Genomic DNA, 15,420 nt, shown 5'->3' with positions numbered 1-15,420 from the left:
ACACAGTAAATTTATTAAGTTAAGAATTTATAAGCATTAAGATACCTATATGAATTGGAAAAGTACAGAATGTGTAGAGATGTGGTAAAGTTGCAAAACAAAGGGTTTTCTTTGCAGTATTGCTTGTGACATATTTTGAGATCATCGCTGAATCTACAAGGAATTTTGCTTTAAAACAATTTTTAGAGTTTAATTCAAGGTGTATGAATAGAGCAAGGTCATTCTCATACCAGGTCACTAAAATCCTCAAGTGGACCAACTAATGCAAAAAATGTTTCCTTCTCACATGTCTGCAAACACACTGATGCTTATGTTTTTCTTTGATAACCAGTTTATATGATGAAGTACTTGTTTAATTTATCTTCATCCACTGTTAGTAGAACTGCTCTTCCAGTTTCCAGTAATGTGGGATTGCTTTATATTTCAAACCAAAAAGAGTTTTATTTCTGCTACAAAAGTTGAAACTTGTTAAATCTTTAATTCCTCTCTAACCATGTTAGATGCAAGTTGTTTGCCTAGATGTATGCAACGTAAATGAAAGTTGATATATTGCCATGTCTTTTTTCACACCCTTTCTCCCACCCCTTATTCTTTTCCTCTTAAGTACTTTTATATCTGGTGGCTTTTTTTCAGTTCAGTGCTTCCTGAACCTGACTTGTCTGTTCAGAGCACTTCTGCCATGAGAACTGTGTTGGCTTTTTTTTTTTTTGCCCTTGCTGCATTGTCTAACCACAAGTAGATTCACATGTTTTGAGAATGATCCGGCATCTTTTTTCATAACAATTGGACCTGAAATAGCCTAGGGAGGAATGTTTGGGGCAAAACTGGTGTGATGTTGGAGGCTGAATTCTATGCTGCCTTGCAAAGATTTTAAAAACATGCTTTTAGGACATAAACCCTGTTTAGCTCTAACTAAGCTAGAGATGCATTTATGAGCTTGGGGTAGGTTTTGTAGTTTGTGAGCTACCTTAGTTGGGATGGTGATGCATTGTGTCCTGGAACATGTATTTATTATGGGGCTTAGCTGGTTATTTGCCTGGATCTTTTACCACAGGAGAGCTGGGTTTAAGTTCCACCTAAGTGCAGGCAGGGTGATAGCTCAGGCATTAGCTTGAAGAGAGTTCATGTAAATATATGTGTGTCGCTTTATCTGTCTTTGTTGCTTTTCTTAGTCTTGCCAATAAATTGATATTGAGGCTTTCTAACAGCAGTACTTTGAGCTTTTAGAACAGAAAGGCTTGTTTGGGGTGAGTTACAGTGGGAGTGGAATTGAGGGGTTTTGTTCTAGCTTCTGTTTAAGTTACACTAATCACAGGTGCTCTGGTGAGTCCACGTCATCCAGTTTGACCTGGCTAACTCTGATACCACCAGTGTAATGGGTAAAGACTTCGACACTGTAATGAGGGTATCAATACTGTTGATGTGGCTTTTGTACTACAAGCCTGTGGCACCATTCTGTAGCTGGAGTCCATGCGCCTTCAGAACAAAATCAAAGAGAAACAATAATTGCAGCAAACAGTTTACAAGCAAAAAGCTTTTCTGGTAAGTGGCTATGAAATGATCTTTTCCAGAGCTGGTGTGGAGCGTTCCAAATGTGGAGAGGCCATTGAGAGCCCTGGGTTGTTGCTTTGGCTGCTCTCTTTTGACTAAAAAATGTGCACTTCTGTGTCTCAGAAGTGAATGTAGGTGTGTACCCATATTGCTGCATAGATTAGATAAATTCACAGTGATATTTGAAGCAAAGGCTCTAGCTTGGGCTGGTATTTTAGTCATTTTTCTCCCACTGGGAGAGCAGTAAATAGTCTTAGATTGTAAAGATGGGACTAGAAATTGAGGTCATGGTGTAATATGCAAGACCTTTTTTCTTTTACCTTGTTTACTTTATGCCAGGCTAAGTATTTCATAGTAAAAGTAAATTTTTTGTTCAGTGTTTGAAATAAATAATAGAGAGATCTTGCTAAAAAATGCATCGGCTGGCTTCCTTATTTTAATATTAATAAGGCAGGTTGCTACAATAAAATTAGCTGTGCATGGTGTTTGTCACCGTACTGGCAAAGCAATCTAATCTAATGCCATTCCTTCCTGAAATGAATTCCCAGGAGAGCAGTGTTTGTGGCGTTCAGAAACCTCTAACCAGGGAAGTTGGAGTTGAACTGTAAATTATAGAAAATGCAGATTTTAATCTGGGAGTCCCAGGTCTGTCTTTGGCCTTGCAGCTTTCTGGCTGCTTATGTGAAATGTTTAATGTTGTTTACGCATGCATTTTCTCTGCTGTAGTGACTAATATCCAATTGCTTACCTCATCATGTTTATGGGCAACCTGGTAATCATATCTGTATGGTTTCATAGTCCAGAAACCTCTCCTGGTAGGGGCAAGACAATCAGAACCATGAAGGTACTTAGCTAGGACTGCAGTGCCCTAGGGCACAGTGCCTTTTGATTTAGGGGCATGAGGCTGAAGGCATCTGAGGAAAAAGTGACATTGCAGTTGGCACAAAGGGGATACTGTGGTTTGTGTGTGTGTTTTTTTTTTTTTTAAGATGAATCTGTGTCTTTAAACAGAAAAGCCCTTTACCAACCCTTTGCCCCTGTGATTTATAGCATGAGTTTATTTGAGCCACAGAGCAAAGGGAAAAAACTTGTAATCTTGATACATTTTATGTGACCAGAACAGCATTTTTGTGCTTATAAATAATAGGAACACTTATTGTATTAGAGGCCCTGTCAACTGAGGTGATGGTTAGGTTAAAACAAGCATTAGGGGGTTATTTGATCATGATTATAGATATGCTGCTGCTGAAATATGCATTTAAGGCAAGATTAAACTCTCTTCACTTTACAGTTTTCATTTTTAGTTTAGGATCCGAACTGGAATTACATTTAAGCTTTGCCTGCCAATAGAATCTTTATGAGATTATATTGAACATGGAAGTCTGTGAAGCAGGGAAACACATGTGTTTAAATACTATCAAGGTCTATGGGTCCAAATAGCTGCTTAAATGTTTTCTTGAAAACAGTCACGTTTCGAGTAGGCTTTTTAAATTTCTGCTTTAAAGAAATGTCTTGAAAGCCCAACAACTGGGACACAGTTTCTGAGCTGGCAAACACCTGTTCTGAATAACCAGACTTTTGCAGTTCTGTATTATTTCTACTTATGATATGCTGTAGTAAAAAATCTGGAATTGTGGATTATGTTTATTGTATATACTTTCTATAGACTAGATGAAGTTGACAGCTCAGCCTTACTTTCAGTGGTGTTACTGGCATCAGAAGCAAAACAACCCATGTCTTCCTCCCCTTTTGATTTGCAATCTGCAGGAGTCTTAGCTGAAAATGGAGAGAGATCTGTTTGTAAGTATGAATGATCTCTTTGTGCAAGAGGCTGTGGGAGGTGGAATTCCCCCCATGTTCCTTAAGAAAGATACAACAGAAATGTCTTGCTTGCTTTTATGCTTTTGGCCAAGCAGAAATTTCGTCCAGAAGATGAAGGTGGTTGTTTGGTTTTGGTTGGGTTTTTTGGTTGTGTTTTTTTTTTTTTCCCCTGCAGCTGAAGGAAAGTGGGACAAGATGAACAAAAGGTAACTCTGCTTCTCCCTTCTTCCTTCCAAATTACTCTAGAGAAATACAAAACAAGGCAAGACAGATGGTACAACTGTAGCTGGGAGTGCCTCTGTGGACTCCTGGTCAATGTCAGCTGGATGATTGCTTTTTTTTCTCTAGCCTGCAAGAAGGGAAATGCTGGATGGAGAAAAGAAAGGAGCTGGGTAAGCACAGGCCCGCAATTTTGTGCCTATATAAGTCATTGATTTACAAAATAGGGTCACCAAATATAGCCTGCAGCACTTTCAGGAAGACACTGGAGGAGCTAAATCTGTTTATGTTCTTTGACTTATTAGAATCTAGTCAAAATGTGATTTTTTTTTTATTTTTTTTTTTTTTTCCCATCTGGGTAAAGAACATGCTTTTGCTGTCTCAGGAACACTGTGTCTTCCTGGGTATGGAAAATGAAAGACAGGAGAGGAGACAGCTCACTATATCATAGCTGAGAAGCTGGTATTTGTTCCAGACTTCAGTACTTGTTTAGGCTGTTCCCAGTCCTCTATTCTGAAAGGTTACAATTTCTCTCTACTGCTGGAACTTGCTTCCTTGTTTTTTTTTTAAAATCTTTGACCTATTTGCCTTCTATGTTCTTCACTACTGAATGATTTGAAAATATTGAAGCAAACTTAAAACCTTTTGGTATTCTCTTCTGCTTTTAGTGTGAAGATGATCTGCCTAGCAGCCAGAAGGGTACAGCTGAAATAGCACTTGAATATGGGCCAGAAGACAGAGTAGATGTTCGATACCTACAGTGGTTAAACGGGAGACTGAAGTTCCAGTGGCGGAGTTTGCTTGCTCAGCACCAAGAGCAATGCAAACTTTTGCACAAGGTAAATGATTCTTCTAACTCACTATGGCATTGTTTATTATTTAAAAGCCTTGAGCTAGTGCTAAATGTGCAAATTATTCTTGTTTGCTAGTTCTGCATTTTCTGTAGATAAGAGTGAATTACTCTAAATACCCCCATCTTTCCCCAGTGGGGCAGAGCCATAAGAAAATGAAGTAACTTCAGTGTTTGTAAGGTTATAATTGTTGAGTGAAAGTCTCTTGCAGGTTGGCACATTTGTCCCTTCTGCAACCATAGGCTGTCTTTTCATTTCTCTGAGAAAATGCCTGGTAGAAGCAAGACAGAGCGTTCTGGTCCCACAGACAGGAAGTAGTGATTCAGAACTATTAAGTTAATAGGAAATGTAGATTAAAAATATTGAGCACAGATGTTGAAAGTAATAGCAGCAAATAAAATGCAGTTTCCCAGTTCCTTGGGGAACGTCTGAACAGAACCCAAAATCGACCTGCTTTTAAATTGGGAATCAGTAGTGGTCTCTACATTGCTAAGATTGCAGTTCTGTTCCCATTTATGAATGATGTTTATATACCTGTCTGAAAACCACAGGCATCTGGGAGCATTATGTCTACTTAGGATGGAAACAGCCTGCAGTCCTAAAGTTGACAGTGATGGTGACTGCAGAGACAAATTTAAAAAAACGATTCTATAGATAGTCCTAAAAATTACTCAGTAATGTTTTCCCCTAGACCTCCTTTCTCCATCCATATCTCTTCAGATAACTTATATGGAGCCACTTGGTATTGTACCCAGAACCTCCACAGAAAACCTTTTTGAGGCTAAGAACAGTTCTGAGAAATTTCACCTCAAAAGAACAACATTTGTCAGAAAGCTGCCAGAATTGGAACAAGAGAGTTTTGAATGAAGATGCCTTCTTGGTTTTAATCCTGTGTCTGACAGAGCAATGCTGAAAACTAATGAGGTTACATTTTGTTCTTTACATGAATTGATTGCTAGGGAAGATGTCTGATCGACAGCCCTAGGGAAAGATCAGGTGCTGTGTGTGCAGCATCTAAAATAACCTTTTGCTTCTCATTGCCCACTGTGAATGTGCTTTCCTGATCTGGGAATGAAGATAGCAATTCACCGTAAGTGCAGGTGCAGTCCTTGTCTTTTGCAGTGAGATTACAGACAGTGATGCTGTTGGGAGAGGTGGCTTAGTGATACAAAACTCAAATGAAATGATTGGCATCTTCTCCCCTTGATAAGCTACCTCTATTTAAGGTATGCTGATTTTTATAGTAGGTGAGGCAAATACCTCTGTAACTCATCATCAGTGCTCTGATTTATGTAGTACTTGCAGTAACAAATCATTAGGTAGCTTCAGTACCTCAGCTTACAGTTAATGAGACCAAGGAAGAATTAAGAGCAGGTTGAACCTGGGGCCTCCAGTACAGACATAGATACTCTCAATGGTCCAGGTCAGGCATGGAAATGATGAAGGGATGTGCTGACTGGGCAGCATGCTAAACTGGATGACAGGAGATATGGCGGCCTCCTACGGAGATTGTACTTTGAAATGAACTTGGACCTTTTTCCTCCCTGTGGTTGTCCAAGGAAAAATGTTTGCTAATTAGGACTGTTACAGTCAGATCAATATGAGGCAGGTTAGTTATGCTGTGACTCCCTGGACCACAATTTCCGGAATCTGGAAAAATAAGCAGGAGGGAGAATGTTTCTCTGTTCATCCAGTTTCCCAAAGCTGCCGTTATTGCCTTTCCCAGCAGTCATCACTGGACTAAATTGAAAGTGTAAGCAGTGCTGGTGATGATTCTTGTGATCAGACTAAGTTCTGCAGTGTATGTAGAGGGCTGCCATCATGGACGTATACATAAGAGAATAGATTGGAGCCCACCTCCTCCATGTGTGTTTGCACACTGATATTATGCATGCTCAAATATGTATGTGCAGCTGTGGGAGTTCTGTTCAGAGCTGTAATAAAGTGCAGTGCTCTGATTTATATTTCAGTCAGAATTAAAAGCAGGAAAATTGAAAGGTAAAAGTGACTTTGGAAGGGACTTCATTACAGTGCCACAGTAATGTTAACGTTTATAGTAACACAAAATATAACATGCTTCTACAATTTAACAGCTGCATAAACAATAATTGATATTTCCTGACTCTTTATAGAGAAACTTTCTGTGCTACTGCATTAATTTAAAACTTTGAAACTAGTCTATTAGAAGACTGAGCTGACCCAATATGACCTCTATATGAAGTGCTGCTTTTCTCATATAAACCACGAACACAATATGCAAAAGGCTAATAAGTGTTGTGTTTTTTTAATTATCCTGGCAGGTTTATGGAGGGCTTTCTCCACAAAATTATAATTATGGCTTTTGCTTGCTCTGTTTAATAACTTAACGGGTTATGTATCTCAACTGTGGAACAGTCTTATTTACTGGTGATCACGAGCTGTAATTTTTGCCAAGTAGTGGCGACACTTCCACAGATTTCATTCTGTGACTCACACAGGCTTTAAAATACCATATTCTCTATTTGGGGCTTTCTGAGAAAAACACATCACACTTGGAAAATATGTTCTCATTCAGAAGATGACTGCTTTTCCACTCTGTATGTTTTTCGGGTTTTTTTTTCCAGTATGGATATTGCTACAGGAAGAAAGAATTGTACATAGAGGATCCAGTAAGAGGCTACCAAGATAGTCAAAGACTAGCTAAGTTGGTATGACCTCCAAGAAGAGGTTGAGGGAGTTGGGCTTGCTTGCTCTGGTGGAGAGGAGGCTGAGGGAGAGGGAGGTCATCTAATTACCTGCCTTCAGCTATTTGGGTAGTTTATGAGGATGGTAGTTACAAAGATGTATCCATGGTCGTCTTAACAGTACCAGAAGACAAGGGGAAAGGGCCACTGATTATAGCTTGGCAGGTTCAAGCATATTAAAGAAGCTGCTTTGCGATGATGGACAGTGGTGGAGTTGGTCACCAGAGATCCTGAATGGTCTTCACCCTTGGAGGCTTCCAAGGCTCACACACACGAAGCCACAAACTGATGTTGGCAGTAGGCCTTGTCAGAGCAGGAGGTAGGACTGAACACCTCCAAAGGTCTTTTCCGTTTCTGTGATTTTGTGAAACAATTCTGAATCGCTTGGGTGATCAGGGACATGTACTTTCAGTTTGGAAGTGGTGACTCGTGTCTTAATGAAATAGTACTGTACTGCCTGAAGAAAGGGTAAGGGAGCAGTAGGAGGGAGATATGAGGGGGAAACAGGCAAAAAGAAATGGCTGTTCTTTCTCTAAAGTACATAAATGATAACTGAAACTGATTGCTGGGGCTTTCAACTACTCTGTCCTGCCCGCAGCCACCTAAGGTTGATGGTATGAAGTTCTGCAGTAACCATTGCAGGTTGCTAAAGAAGGAAGCCTCCCTGGAGCTACAGCCAGTCATGTGTTGGGAATTGCTTGTTAGGTGGTCTGACTGGCTGTTCCTCTTTGCTAGCTCTTCTGATGAGCTGCTTTTCAGTGACTTCAGCTCCCAGAAGGCACGTTGAAGCTTACAGTCACACATGACCTGCTGTAGGAAGACTACTTCCTCAGGGAAATCTTAACCTCTCTGTTGCTAAGGAATTTTGCAGCCTGAGGCTATGAGCTGTTGAATAACATTATAGTGGCTTCTCAATGTGGACAGGTTGGCCTGCTTTGAAAGTCTGATATAGTAATACCATCATAATTCTCTCAAAATTCTCAGTGGTACATATTTACCTGATATACCTTCAAATATATGGAAGCATGAAGTATAAAGTACTGTGTTAAGGCATGCCTCTTGGTTCTTTGTGTTCTATTTCTTCCTCTTTTTGTCAAGTGCCAGAGGAATATCTGTCTGCCTGGTTTTTGATCCCTCGTGAATTCATAGGGGAGAGCAGCTGTTTATAGTTAGGCTTTGAATTACTGCTTTGCCTTAAAAAGTCTGAATGAGAAGCCTTGCATAGTTTCAGAAAAACAGGTAGAGACCCCTGAATAGTTTAAAACTGGCATTGTCTTTTGGGTCTGTTAAATGCACTGTGCCACAGTCAGCAAGTGGAAAGAAAAAGTAAGCAAAACCAATGGATTTCCTATGGGTATATTCACTTATCCTCCATCCACTCTAAGTCTAGGACAGAAATTGTACCTGAAATGGGGGATTTAGATCAGGTTCAAAGGTAAACTTTGTTATGCAGGTGAACATCTGATTGTGGACTATGTGTATAGATTTGTAGGAATGAAATGGTATTAAATGAAGCTCTTGAAGGTAAAGGAGTTTAACATAATTGGCATTATCAGATCATGGTAAAATGACAATAATGTTTGTAATATGCTTGGAAACTGTAAGAGCAAGAGTCGTGTTCTGTCAGTAAGAATGCAGAGCAGCACTGGGAAATACCTCCTATGAACAAAGTGGTTTCTTGTGCCTCTGAAGGTAAACTATATAAAATAAAATGTGTTACAATGGATTGGACGGGTTGTATCTATATATCTGATGCTGAAGTAAAAGAGTAAAGGGACAAAGTCTTGATCTCTGAGTAACAGTGGGCAGAGGCTGGTGCAGAGCAATTACCTTGTTGTCAGTAATTTGGGTGAATTAACCATAATTGTTAGGCGCATCTGTATCTTGGTGTGAAGAATCTACCATGTTATTCTGTAAATTACTGCATTGGTTAATTATATCTTGAGATATTTGGTTTGAAAATCTTTGGGTTTTCCTAAAGTGCACTTGCCATTAGATCTCAATAGTGCATTTTGTAATACAGTGGTTTCTCCTCACTGTGCAAGTGTGTGTGTGATGTATGAACAAAGCCCCCTTTTCATCTTCTCTTAGGTGAATTAAACAAGCTGATCTCTCTGCGGGGTGTCTAAGCTCAAGGGCATTTAGGAATTGGTATGGGAAACTCCCCAGAAGGGGCGCTCGGTGGGGGGCTGTGCTTGTACTCTCATGCAAAGGTTAGTGTAAGGTTAATCAGACCTGCCTCCACCTCAGACCGTTCCAGTGCGGTGAAGCATATACACCCGCTCTGTCTCACCCTCTCACCTGCTTCTTTTACCTTGATACTGTTTCTCTCTCTAAGTCTAGCTTCATCTTCAGTATGTTGTGGTTATCACTAACAGATTGTAAAAATACAAATACTGGATTATTCCAGTGTTCATCTAGTCTGGTCTCAGGGGAACATTTTATTGCTCTGTTGTTACAGCTTTAGAGTATTTGTTTTGGGCTTTAGCCAGTGATGCTGCTGCCACATACTTTTGAAGAAGGGCTGAAATTCAGTCCTTGTGCTGGAGGCCCAAAGATTTGGCAGACAGAGTTACACAAGAGTGCAGCAGGGAGAGGAGTGGCAAGTAGAAAGGAAGAACATTGTGTCGGGAGGTGCTCTTTTATTTTTAAACTCACATAGCTCTGCACATGTGACAGATGGTTGTCACCAGAAATGAGTTTTGGCAAAGGAACGCTAAAATATTCTGAAGTTTCAGGGACGGGTTGATAATTACCCAGTGCCTGTCAACTTTAAAATAGTTGTCAATACCCAAGTGTATGATAAAGTTCATATTAGAATAAAGGAAGAAAAGCAGGAAACACTCTCTGTCTTCTGGCAGAAATATTAATGAAATATGAGTGATTGTCTGACAAATGTGCACTGCTATCTTGTTTGGCAGCTGCAGTTATTACAGTAACAAAGGGATCAGCTCTGAATAGGAGGAATTGCTTTTTATTGTTCCCTTGACTAACTTGGGAAGCTTTTTCGTCAAATAATTGATGATACCGTCACTAGTGCAGCTGGGACAAGGTCCCAGTAAGCAAAAGCCGACAATATATAGCACGAAAAGAGAAACTTACTGTAACTAGGTAGTATTTTCTGCTTTAGAGGAAGAAATAAAAAATTATTTTGAGAGTATCCTTCACCTCTGTTAAGACACTTGCTATCTGTGTAAATGGTTTCTCCTTTCATGCTATGCACAAGAGCATGTGTAGTGTAAGGAAAAAGACTTCAAGGCAGGATGAAGAGAGAAGTCTTTCCATTTTACTGTGGCAGCAGCAGTAGCAATTCTTGCATGTGTTTCTGGTAACAATACCAGATGGACCATTTTGTGAGATGATTGAGGTGCATGATCATAATTTGCTGCAGGCTGTTTTGAAAAGGTCTATTGTTGTGTTGGTGGTAGTAGTTACGTTTGAACTTGTCCATTGGGAATGGGCTTGTAACCACTGGTTCACATCACTGTTCCAATCCATGCAGCCATTAAATGGTAGTTAATGATGTTGCTAATGATCTGGGCCTTGTACTGACAAATATCTTTTAAATTAATCTATTCCAGATCCATTTATTCACCAGTGGCTCCCATACAGACCAGATCCTTGGACATCTTTCTGTCACAGAAACGGATCTTGTTAGGCAACCGGAGAACTACAAGCAGGTAATGCTTCTCCTGTAATTCTTGGATGTGCTTATAATGCTTTACACAAACACTGTTCAGCAAAAGACTGCACTCCTTGTAACGTGTTTTAAACTTGGTTTCCAAACAGAAGGGCTTATATATTGGATTGCCAGTTTCCTCTCTTATAACTTGTATTCACCAAATGGTTTCTTCTAGTTCGATGTAACACAGGCCCAAAGGTATTAGGCTAAGTTGTGTAAAAACTGGTAGAGAGGGAGTCGGAAGAGACCTAACTGAAACTGCCACTGAGGAAAAGACTCGCAGAATAAAACATTCTAGATCATCTGGCTGACTGCTCTTTTATACTACCAGTAACCGCATCTGGGCCAGTCAGGCAGAGTATCTGCCTGTGACCTTGCCTGAGTGGACTGCCAGTGAGAACATGGAGAGATCTGGTTTATCTCTCCTGGAGAGCCAAAGCACACCTGATGATTCCTGAGTTGACTGCCTTCTTGGATGGTAGTAAGGGGCTTTGTTTTGGAAATATTTTAGAGGCACAGAATGGTTGAAGTGGGCAGGGATCTACCCAGAACAGGCTGCCCATGCCCATGTCTAGATGGCTTTTGAATATTTTCAAGGATGGAGACTCCACAGCTTCTCTGGGTGACCTGCTCCATGCTCAGTCATCCTCACAGTAAAAAAGTATTTCTCTGTGTGTTCAGACAGAACCTTCTAGGACAGAATCATTTTTCCTAGTGTAGTCTGTTACCCTTAGGTATATATTCCTGCTGCTCTCAAATACCCATTATAATGTTTCAGTTTATTACTTGAAGTAGTACAATTCACTTGTTTTAATACAATGTAATACATTTGTTTTACCTATCACTTTGTAACAAAGTTCGTTCTATGTGAAAATGAAACAAAATTGAGGTTTTAAGCTCGTCCCTAACCAAATTGGTATTTGGCAAATTTCTGCTATCTGTCCAAATCTGTTTACTCAAAGATATTCTTTCTGCTGCCGCCTTAACAGAACTGGCCATTGTAAATACCATGCACAAAGAAATTCAGAAAAGTAGATTTCAAGGTGGGAGACAGTCTTATGTTCAAACTCCCTAAAGTAAAGCGGATGTTAATCTTTCATTACTGAGTATTCCTTGGATGAATGGTTCACGTTCAGCTGTTTAGAACGTTTTCTTGGGAAATTACGTTTTTTCTAGAGTAAATGGCTAAGTCAGCTTGAGATTTCTTTTCCATTTCTGCTTCACAGTCCCCCTCCTATGGTTTGCTCAGCAGCTCAGAGCACACAGCAGCACAGACCTCTGAAGCCTGTACTTGAGAGTCTTCCAGAGCTTAGCAAATGTCTAGAAAGGTCTGATGGGCTGGTACTAGAAACTGCTAGGCTGTGTAGAAGGACTCTGCAACCACCTTTTTCCAAAGCCTTACCCTGAGTATGACACTGGTCTGTTACAGTAAAGCAAAACAATACTCTTGAAGTCGGTTTGGTTTTGAGTCTGCTGTTAATGAATCGTTCCAGGAGTTTTGTTTCTTGCATGCTGCTCCCTTTGCTGGATGTCTGCTTCAGGTGTGTGCTTTTCAGTGGAGGCTCAAGATAAAATGGAAAGAATCTTTTTGTATTTTGAACATTGTGGTTAGGTAAAAGCACTATCGTCTAGAAGGTTTAGTGGGCAGCTGTGTGGCTTAGTTAAAATCTGTGGTGTCTTCATTCCACCTTTCCCAGGCTTAAACAGCAAATGCATGAAACAAAGGGCACCTCTTCAAGGGTGATCACTGAGAGGGACGGAGGCAGGGTGGCAGAAGATGTTTTCCGCAAATAAATGAGTGGCCACAGTCACCATCTCTGGTTTCTGGGCTCTAACAGGTACAACCCCAAACAAACTGCAGTGTATGTGTGTTTGAAATTCTTTTCTCAGGTCACTTAACTGCTTGGACTGGTCCAGAATTGGAATTGTTTGGCAGCATAATCAGCTGTGAAGTTCTTGAAGTTCTCAAACCTGTTCAAGAAAAGGGGTTCCTCTAAGCTGCTCTCTTGTGCCCGATTCTAAAATAAACAGGGAAAAATTGCAGGAAATCATCACAACACTTCAATATACATATTTTTGAAAGATTTAAAATTCTTATTGCCATCATTTGAGCAATCTTTGTAGTTTCTGTCTCCCTTTACCCTTATTTCCCAAAAGCAGCTTCCAGAAGTCATACACTCAGTGTGTATGAAAAGCCTTATACAACAAGGTGGTATGGACTTGAAAAGGCAAGGCTGTTTCAAGTGTCAGTTTTCCAGATGGATATAATACTCAATATGCAAAGTGATGCTTCTTTGGAAAATGTAATAAAAAGCATCTAATTTTCAAATATCTTGATAAGATTAAGTAAATTATGCATATTTGAATAGCTTGGTTTTCAAATATTGGTGCAGATGGCAGCACTCTGCCAAATGTTTTTTCCAAAAACTGTGAAATAATTTTTTTCTCTTTAAGTAATGTGACATTTCTGTTAATGTTCCCTCAGATAACAACCTGCTACATGGATCAATAGAAAGAGCAAGCTTGTCAGTATGTTTTACTGTAATGCACCCCTGTTATTGGATGGTTTTAGGAATTCCTTCTCATGTTAGGCACCCTTCAAAGGATAGAAATGTGAAGTGGATTGAAGTGTCAAAAATTAGCTCTCACAGAGAGGACTTTGGGCTGTTTTTATTGAAGCTTAGAGTTCATTTTCATCAAAAAATATCCAACAAGATAAGTTGCTGTGATCCGTAATAAAACGAGATGTTTAGTCTGATGGGAGAAGTGTGATAGGATACAGATAGCTGTGAAGTTAAACTTCAGTTTATGAAATGGAAAAGTTATGCTACTCCTTTTCTCTAGAAGTTGCACGTTAACTTCTTTAAAATGTTCTTCCCTTGATTTTCTGACTATAAAAATCTTTTATTGCTTTTATGTACAGGGATTTTACTGGACATTATTATTCTTTTATCATCATAAACGTCTTTGTCAGATTCATAGAGCTGGAAGTTTTCCAAGCGTAATAGTTTTAATTATATTTTTCTCTAGTGAGGCATGATCAAAATTCCAACTTTTCCTGTGGTTGGCTTGGCTGTGGTTATATATAATGTGTGTGGCTGTGAGCTGCAGGTCACCATCGTGTTTAGTTCCTGTGCCGCCCAGGGTGTCAGTGAATAGGTGGTGACATTTCAGCTGGTGTTCAGTTTCCAGTTGAAGTACATGTGCATGCTCGTGTTAGCTCTTGACATCTACATGTATGTCCTTTCTTTCCCAAGATGCTGTCATGTGTTTTTGAGTACTCCCTGGCTTGCAGTGTGTTGCATGAGAAATACACTGATGGTCATTTTCTCAGCAGAAACACGTCAGTCAGGTGTTGCCATTTGACTGCAAGGCCATGCTAGAGCCTGTAAATTGGGGATGATTACAGCGCGACAGTGTGCAACAGCCTGTGCATTGCTCGGGAGTTTGGATGTTCATTGTGTCTTTTCTTGAAAACCTCTTGCATGTATCAGTGTGCTAGAACATAGTCTAGAGTGTCTTGAATGTCTTGCGTTGTGGTACGTTTTCCAAGCTGTTTTCGGGGCTGCTCATTTTTAAATGGTTCCCCTAGTCAATTGGTCTGGCGGGCTGCTGTTACTTGCCAGTCTGAAATACTTCAGGGCAGAGATGGAGTTCTGGAATCTGGCACTCTGGCTAGAATAGTTTTGAGGTGTATTGGAGAGAATGTGCAGAAGATGTGGCTGAGGGTAAGCAGCGCCTGCCCCAAACTTTCCAGAGCAGTACGGTCTGTCTCTGAAGATGTGGTCACATTCCTCCTTTGACTGTGAGGGCAGTGGTTTTGACATATGACCAACTAGGTAGTTTTTCATTATTGTGAGTATAATAGAATATAATCCCATGCTTGTCTGTGAAATCCATTTACCTTAATTCTACATTGCAGCGTCATTGGTTCTAATGTTTTACCTTGAGCTTGAAAAAAATGTATGTTGCACTTAAAAGTCACTAAATTATCTTTCTCATCAAATTGTTACCATATAGAGATCAATGAACTTTTGAAGCAAAACAGCCTAGTCATTCGGTTTCTTCTGCGTCTTCATATACTACTTCATATGTGTAATTCAGTCTTGCAGGTTTTGTGATTAGCAGAGATTAAAAGTTGTAGTCAGAACTCGGGTCATTGGTATAATGGTGGCTGGCAGTGCTGGAGAGATCATTGAAATTGTAATGAGTAAAGATGACACCTTTAAATGCCAGTAGATCAATTTACTGAGTGTTACAGCAAATAAATAATGCAGCTGTCTGCCAGATGGATGTGGAAAAAAATCTGTGGAATTTGGATGTGAATAGCTAATAACATTGTTTCGGAATTTTGTGAAAAATATTTATACTTGTTGATCATTAACACATTTTAAAGGGGCTTAAGGAACTGAGGTCCTTGACAGCAAGCAAATAGAAGCAAACAAATAGTCTGTCTGACCTAGCGTACATAATGTATGATCAATTCCATGTCCATAAAATCTTCAGGTGAGCTTTAGCTCTCCAAGCAGCAGGGATTGTGTGGGATGGGATAGGATGGTATGGGCATAGCATT

The 15,420-nt window shown here is 39.9% G+C and overlaps 1 protein-coding gene across 4 annotated transcripts in view; it reads left to right on the top strand.

Annotated features, from left to right (window-relative positions):
• The window catches only part of TEDC1 (tubulin epsilon and delta complex 1), a 73,694-nt gene that overhangs the window by 16,696 nt on the left and 41,578 nt on the right, over positions 1–15,420 (top strand). For 2 of the 4 annotated variants that reach the window (XM_037404099.1, XM_037404096.1), the window contains exons 4-5: positions 4,260–4,430; positions 10,747–10,845. In XM_037404099.1, the coding sequence (XP_037259996.1) occupies positions 4,260–4,430; positions 10,747–10,845 (270 nt within the window). The remainder of the gene's footprint in view (positions 1–4,259; positions 4,431–10,746; positions 10,846–15,420) is intronic. The other 2 variants (XM_037404098.1, XM_037404097.1) reach the window with 2 other exon arrangements.

The sequence above is a fragment of the Falco rusticolus genome, chromosome 11 (genome assembly GCF_015220075.1).
Source record: "Falco rusticolus isolate bFalRus1 chromosome 11, bFalRus1.pri, whole genome shotgun sequence".
NCBI lineage: Eukaryota > Metazoa > Chordata > Aves > Falconiformes > Falconidae > Falco > Falco rusticolus.
Note: the sequence above shows the minus strand (reverse complement) of the source record. Positions and strands in the feature narration are given on the sequence as shown.